This window comes from Anguilla anguilla, chromosome 12 (genome assembly GCF_013347855.1).
Source record: "Anguilla anguilla isolate fAngAng1 chromosome 12, fAngAng1.pri, whole genome shotgun sequence".
NCBI lineage: Eukaryota > Metazoa > Chordata > Actinopteri > Anguilliformes > Anguillidae > Anguilla > Anguilla anguilla.
In genome coordinates, this window is record NC_049212.1 from 38,973,615 (window position 1) to 38,981,114 (window position 7,500).

At 47.4% G+C, this 7,500-nt stretch overlaps 1 protein-coding gene across 17 annotated transcripts in view; it reads right to left on the minus strand.

Moving 5' to 3' along the window:
- The window catches only part of ryr1b (ryanodine receptor 1b (skeletal)), a 104,861-nt gene that overhangs the window by 65,905 nt on the left and 31,456 nt on the right, over window positions 1–7,500 (minus strand). For all 17 annotated transcript variants that reach the window (XM_035384732.1, XM_035384725.1, XM_035384740.1 and 14 more), the window contains 12 exons: window positions 7,028–7,269; window positions 6,324–6,516; window positions 5,549–5,765; window positions 4,672–4,776; window positions 4,047–4,150; window positions 3,289–3,372; window positions 2,780–2,939; window positions 2,385–2,532; window positions 1,833–2,038; window positions 1,525–1,699; window positions 817–1,025; window positions 1–242 (listed from right to left, as the gene is read on the minus strand). The exon at window positions 1–242 is cut by the window's left edge and continues 111 nt beyond it. In XM_035384732.1, the coding sequence (XP_035240623.1) occupies window positions 1–242; window positions 817–1,025; window positions 1,525–1,699; window positions 1,833–2,038; window positions 2,385–2,532; window positions 2,780–2,939; window positions 3,289–3,372; window positions 4,047–4,150; window positions 4,672–4,776; window positions 5,549–5,765; window positions 6,324–6,516; window positions 7,028–7,269 (2,085 nt within the window). The remainder of the gene's footprint in view (window positions 243–816; window positions 1,026–1,524; window positions 1,700–1,832; window positions 2,039–2,384; window positions 2,533–2,779; window positions 2,940–3,288; window positions 3,373–4,046; window positions 4,151–4,671; window positions 4,777–5,548; window positions 5,766–6,323; window positions 6,517–7,027; window positions 7,270–7,500) is intronic.

Consider the following 7,500-nt stretch of genomic DNA (forward strand, 5'->3'; position numbering starts at 1 on the left):
GCCGACTTCTTCAGCACCTCGAACTCCGAGTCGGGGTCCACCTCCACCACCTCCTCCTCGGGGATGGTGAGGGCGCGGGTGAGGGGCGTGGTGCCCGCCGGGACCTTGAAGGTCTCGTGGAACTCCACGGGCATGCTCAGGCGCAGGAACATCATGTCCGTGTTGGCGTTCTGCGAGCCGAAGGTCTTGTGGATCAGCTTCAGACAGGGCGCGGTCTCCTCCGTCCCGTCTATGCGCGTCACCTGCAGGAGGGCAAAGGAGGAAATAGCTGCCTGCTTAATTAGTGCATTAATCAGTCGCTCATTTAACTAAACAGCCTGGTGAAGGGTTTGTGCTGCAAGGTGAAGGGTTTGTGCTGCAAGGTGAAGGGTTTGTGCTGCAAGGTGAAGGGTTTGTGCTGCAAAGTGAAGGGTTTGTGCTGCAAGGTGAAGGCACAGGCCTCAACCATTTCTTTGCCTTTTACTTACTGGATACTAGACTGGTTTGAATATGCACTTTAAATAATTTAACTCTTTAGATGCTGGTAAAATTTGAAAACACTGCTGCAGATCTCAGAGTTGTCAACAAAATATGTTAATAACAAAACATGCAATCTTATAAAATAAGAAAAACTGTTCATATTGCCATTTAAACAATTAAACTGACAATTGTTTAAGCATTTCAAACACTTCTTTCACCCATGATACCAGCAGCGATACCAATTTAATATTTTACAAAAAAATGGCCGTTATCATAGTGGTAAGTATAAGTATGGCTGTACGCCGCAGAGCCTACAGGGCCTTGCGATGACCCCACAGTCCGCTCGGCGTGCTCTACCTCGATGTGGTGGTGGTCTGTCGGGACGGGGACGAACTGCGGCAGGCTCTTGCTGAACCACATGGTGATGTCGCGCTTCATGTTGATGGCGAAGGGCTCGAAGCCCTCCTGCAGGCCGCAGATAGCGAAGTAGCGCAGGCTGCTGACGTTCTGGCCCAGGTTGATCCGGCCCACCTGGGACAGGCCCAGCGAGCACACGGGGATGAAGCCTGCAGGGGGGTGAGGAGCGTCAAAACAGCACAGCGTGACCAAGCTTACAACATACTGTACACCTCGTCAATCAATCAATCAATCAATCAATCAATCAGCTATGTCAATCAGGCAATCAATAAATCAATCAGCAAAGTCAATCAATCAAGCAACAGATCAGCTGCGTGCTTTGCAGGTGCCACTGAGGAATAAACCATATGAAAAAAAACCTGTATTGCACATGTTGGGCATTCATAGGCAACAAGCTGCCCACCTTTTTTCCCCAAGATGCTTTATGATTTTCTATATGTTTGTATTGCTGATGACAGTTTTTTTTTTTGTGCACCTACACTCTGTACAGTGCTTGCATAGAACTACAAATTTATTATAAGGGTACATTTCTCAGTGGTTGTGCTCCATCACCCCAACAAATTACCTCTGTATCCCAATACACACAAACACACACACACACACACACACAGAAACACACACACACACCAGGTTCAGCATGCCACTCACCCTCTCCGATCTCGATGTCCTTGAAGGCCATCTCAGAGCCCGAGTCGCTGATGAGCATCTCCCCGTTGAGGGTGAACATGATGTTCTGCTCCGTCAGGTCGATCATGCAGCCCACCACGTCGCCCGACTGCCACTGCCGACCGAACGGCTCGTTCCCCACGTGCCAGCGTTGAGCCTGCGGGCGTGAAAGGGAGAGGGAGAGCATTGATACATAAATGACAGATAAACGAGGTCAGTGTAATTTCATAAGGAAGTGAAAGGGCGCGTAGGTGCTGACAGCTCTGTTTCAGGCACGCAGGCAGAGGTACCTTGAAGCCGTTGAAAACGTAAGCCAGCTCGTCCGTGCCCAGGTCGATGTCGGACCGGACGCTGGGCCTGGCCCACCCGACCCTCATCTCCCCCACGGTCACCGCCTCGAACTCGAAGTACCACTTCCCGTGGGTCACCGCGTACGACTTCTCGGCTCGGAACAGGCGCACCTTGTCTCCGCGCGTGTTCTCGACCCCATGACCACCTGGGTGAGATGGAGGAGGAGGGGACAAATGGTAAAGCGGGGATTTCGAAATAATTTCCTGGAGGGCTGCAGTGTGTGCATGTTTCCATAGGTTTCCTGTCAACTAGCCTTGGAAACAAGGCATGTGGAATTATTTAACCAATCAGAGGCATAAACTCAGCACTTCAGTACTGAAACATTAAGCATTAAAGGCCTGCAGTTCTCCAAGGCTGGGGATTGAGATCCCAGTTACAAAGAGCGAAAGACGACATACTCGCAACAAAATAAAGTTAAATAAAATATGGAAAAACACAGACACACCGCGGTAAGAACACCCGCACGCCGGGAAAGAAAGGGCGAGACTCACTGCTCTCCTGGTCGGGAGGCTCGATGTTGTACCCGTAGCCAATGAGAGTGCGCACGGCGGCGCAAACGCTGTCCCGATTGGTCTTCTTGGTTTTCTCATCCAGCAGGTTGTAGGGCACCAGACGAGGGTTGCGCTTATTCAAAATGTCCTGATTGGAAAAATAATACTAACATGAGCAGGGACACAGTACACCCTGTAGTTCTCTTCCTGTATCCCCTCCATGTTCTTAAATCAGTGCAATATCATCAAATATACCAGGAATATGACGCACAGAGAATCTTTTGCTCAGCCTTATCGGATTACAGGTGGTTTCTCGCAACTCACAACATTGTGAGGAGAAGGAGGGATAAATGAAAAGGGGGAGTGACGGATGAAAGGGGAGGGAGACGAGGTACCTGCACAATGCTATAGGTCCAGCCCTGCCGCACCCTGTCCCTCGCCCAAACATTGTGCCCGTTCTCCGCCAGCTTCTCCACCAGGGTGTTCTGATTGGGCGTCAGTTTGACGTGGCTGAGATCCAGAGGGGCGGGTTTGTAGCCGCTGCTCATAATGTATCTGATTGGGTAAGAGCATGGGCAAAACGTTGCATCAGACAAAGGGTGGGGCACTGTGCATGTGCACTGGTTGATTTCAGAGAAAAAAACACTGCATGAAAATGCGACATGTGAGCGTTGCCTTAAAAATTGCCAATAATCTGCAGGTAACTAAACTGCTATAAAAAAGTTACATTACACAAAGTCTGCAACTGCTACCAAAACATTGTCCAGAAAACAGCCATCCCCCCACTCTACTGTAGGTACTACTCCTAACTCCTGGGTTGGTTCACTTGCAGATAAAGATCGCAAATGAGCTTTGTGGTCTAATGCCGCAAAACTGCATGACTTCCACACTGCAGAGGACTTACGTTTTGGGAAGCTTGATTTTCTTCAGGTTTTCCTCCGCCTTTTCATCTCCCATGCCCACATGGCATCCCAGAGCCAGCAAGGTCCTGTACGTTCACACAGACAGAACCATACAGAGAGTCGTGTGAAACCTGCCTCACCAACTCGGTGACTTTGTTGTCCGATCAAGAAACGTTTCGATTTCAGACTACCAACATTTCTTTTAAAAAAATGAGTGAGACATTTTTTAAAATTCCCCAAATTTTCCAAACTCATGAAAATGGCTGGTAGCTGTAATAAACTCGTGTTATAATAATATATCGCACGTCCAACTACAAACAATATTAACAGCTGCCCATCAACAAACGGCGTAGTGCCTTCTAGCAACAAATACACCCATCCCTAGCTAATAGCCTAACTCCCCATGGAAAAAGGTCCCAACAACGCCTGAAACGGAGAACAGCAAACAGTCTGACCAGGCTCGAGTCCCCACAGTCTCTAACCCCGGGCCCATACACCTTCTTTTCACTAAAAACTGACATAAGTCTAACTGAAGAATTTGATTTCAGTGTATACCATATCTTAAAGGTGTTCATTTGTTCACATATGTTTTAACATCATAACTTGATGTAGGCCTAGGCTATATTAGGTGCTGTCATTTACGATATACTGTATGCCCGTCGGATTTGTCACAAAAATGAATAACGTCAACGTTAGGCTACATTTTCCATGAAACTGATTATAACTAACGCTAGTGGACGAAAGACCGTCAGACACTCACTTGAGAGTCTCTCCTGACATCTGCAGATTGTAGTTCCTCTCCGGCTCTGGGAGGCTCTGGAAGTCCACCAGGCAAGGGTGCAATTTCTTGTTGTCATCGCGGAACTGGGGGGGGGGGGGGCAGATGGAACATGACAGCAAGCGGAACGGACACCGGCGACGTTATTACCGTTGCAATTTGTATTTTTAAAAAGTCGCGAGGCTGCCAGCAGATTAAGAGTAATAGCCGTTCTTTTCAGTTCACCTTCTCAGTTAAATTAGCTACTAGTCACCTTACACTTGAACCAGTGGGTAATTTGTCCTCTCTATTTGATCTGTCCTGTCTCCTTTACTTACCTAGCCTGACATGCATGTCTTCGTTAAAATATTACGCTTTTAGTTCGCGATGGGCCTGAAAGTTTTTGTGTGGGATGCAGAAGTTTCTGACGAGTTTTTTCTGGCTATGTTGCTTCTGGAAACATAACGTCGCTGCACAATCGGTTTTGCAGTTAGCTAGCCCACTAGCTAAAGTTTGTTTGCTTGCTTGTTTGTTTGTTGATAATAACCTCTGTTAATATTTACAAAGTCGTTCATTGCACAAATAAACCGCCTGGGTCAATGGGAAACACACTAAAACAGCAGCTCACCAGCCCGTAGGTCCAGCCCTGCTCGATGCGGGTGACGGCCCACAGCTCGTGGATGTTCTCCGCCAGCTTCTCTCGGATGCGTTCCAGATGAGGCGGCAGTACAATCTGAAATAAGCAATAGGCACTGAAGCGTTAAGCATAATATAGTAAGCAGTGGTTAATAAACAGCAGGTTATTACGTGAGAGCATCCGAACAATTAAAATGCAAAAGATGATGCTGAGTTTTTAAAAAGCCATATTTTACCATGTCAGGCTGATTTTAAGTGAGGGGTGGATCCCAAAAAAGAAATCAATCATTAAGTGGGTTGTAAACTCAAGTTTGGGAACCTCCTGACACAAAATACAATAGACTGTTTTATTTTGGAACACAGTGAACAACCAGGGGTATCATGATCAGTCTAAACGATGAGTAGCAAGAGTATATCAGACAACGTGTGCAGACGGCAACTGTCCAATACTGTAATAAACAGAATTATAGTACTTGTGGATTGGAGAGACATATTTTCATAGAAAGGGAATAGACTAAATTGTTTGGGAATGTACAGTTTCATAGCTTGAAGGAAAGACAGTAGCATTATATAGTAGGAAATGTATTCTAGGCAACACTCCCTAAAGATTACTGCAGGGGTGTAAATGACAATATGATGGATAAGGTGCAGACCAGGGTCAAATACTGTGTTTGACATAGTTTATCCGGCTTTAGACACCAGTAAAATTCACGCGGATTCCTGACCATTTTAAAAAGAAACACCCGATTGGTTTGTGAGACTTTTAGTTTCGTGTTTTTTAAGCTTCAACCCACACCTACGGAGGTGCAGTATTTCAGATTGGCGTTTGACTCTGGGTCGATGGGACACAGGCGGAACACAGACAGTACCTGCACAGTGTCCACGGGGCAGGGGGTGAAGGAAGTGTGCGTGAGGGACTGCGTGGGACCCAGCAGGTTTCGGACGCCGTCGAAGTCGTGCTTGTACTCCTTGATGGGCTCGATGCGCATCCTGTCTTTGGGCAGAAGGGCCTCGTAGCAGGGGGCGTACCCAGGGGGAGGGAGGAATTTGAAGTCTCCGTGACGACCGCCCAAGAGGAAGCGCGCCCTGGCGGATGAGGGAAACAACGTCGCTCAGATCAACTGTTCAGAGACCCTCTTACCGCCAAATCCCTCTTTCTACCCAGTCTCATCTCTTCTCTACCATTCCTCCTCCCTCCCACAATCCTCTCTGCTGTCCCAGGTTCTACCCTCAGGTGAAGCCCACTCTGTTCCACCCACAGATTCTATACATGGACCAGATACTCAGCTCTGTATTGTTACCATAGAAAGTTCTACAATTGAAGACAAAACACCAGTTTATATAGAGAATTTAATCTCCTGAAATCTCAGTAAGAGTCATGACCAAATAAAATACTGTAGCAATGGACATTCTATACAGTAATACTGAACCTTGGGCTGTGTCCAGATTTTGGGGTCAGTTCCTCTTAAGTTCAGTCAATTCACAAAGTCAGTGGAATTTCAGTTAATGAATTGTAAAACCACAGAACAATGTTTCAGTACAGTGAGTACATTTTCAGAGAATCATTTCCTGATTGGTCAGAATGTAAATGGATCTACACCAGTCCGTGGTCGTGTCCACGGATCACAGACTCCGCCTCCTTACTTGACTCCAGCGGAGAAGCTGATGGTGGGGAAGAAGAGGCCGTCCAGGTTGAAGTTCTCGAACATGCCCTGCACGGGGTGGCCGTTGATGCGGAAGGAGATACTGGGCACGCTCAGATCCAGGCAGCAGCTGACCACATCGTCCGCTGCCAGCATGTGCGGATTGGGCGAGGCCACCTGCCGAGGTACGTGCCCTAGAGAGAGCGGGAGGGGCTGGTTAGAGAGGTGTGGGGCTAATCATAGGGAGGGGAGGGGCTAATCATCAGGAGGGGTTTGTCAGAGAGCTAGGGGCTTGTCATATGGGAAAACGGTGCATTAAGGGAGAGGAGCTTGTACGAAAGAGGGGAGGACTTGTCCAAGAGAAGGAAGAAACTATTTGACGGGTTGCTTCAAGAGCCCTGCCTGCCCACAAGGCCCAAAGCAGAATATGACCCTGGACTGCACTAACTTTAAAAAACCTTTAACATAAATGCTTAATTATACTAACATGGGATCATACATGTCCAACATGTCCATACATTAAAAAAAGTAACAATAAAAACATTTTTTTAATTAATAAGTTATAGTAATTATATAACATGTCCCCCTGTTGCTATACTAATTACCCAATGTACCCCTTTCCCCTGGCTAGCAGTGACCTCCCCTCCACTGAGGTCACCCCCAACCCACCAGCGGAGAATTACTGCACATGCAGTCTGAGCTCACCTGACCACAGGTGCTGCCCGTCAAAGCCATAGGAGTAGAGGTCGTCCCCGACGCCGTTGCCCCCCCAGCCCTCGCCGCCCCCCGGGTAGGGGCTGTACCCCTCAGTCAGGGCCCAGCCCACACGCAGGTGAGCAGCTTGAGGGGTCACAAAGGGCTCCACGTAGTCCACTATCACCTCAAAATACCACTTCTTGTACTGAGTGGACCCCTCGCACGTGCCCAGAAAGATGTTGGGTCTCACGCTGAAGAGGGAGAAGAAGAAGAAGAACAACAACAACAACAACAATGAAATTAGCCAATTAAAAAATAAAAAATAAGCAAGTTGAGCTCTTATTTTCCAGAGGGGAAAAAAATAATTAAAAAGCCATAAGACTCTTATTTTGAAAATGAGACTCAAATACACAGCAAAATGTTCAGTGCAAAAATACCTTTGTTGTTCATTCTGTGTTTTTAATCGAACACATGCGCCCCCT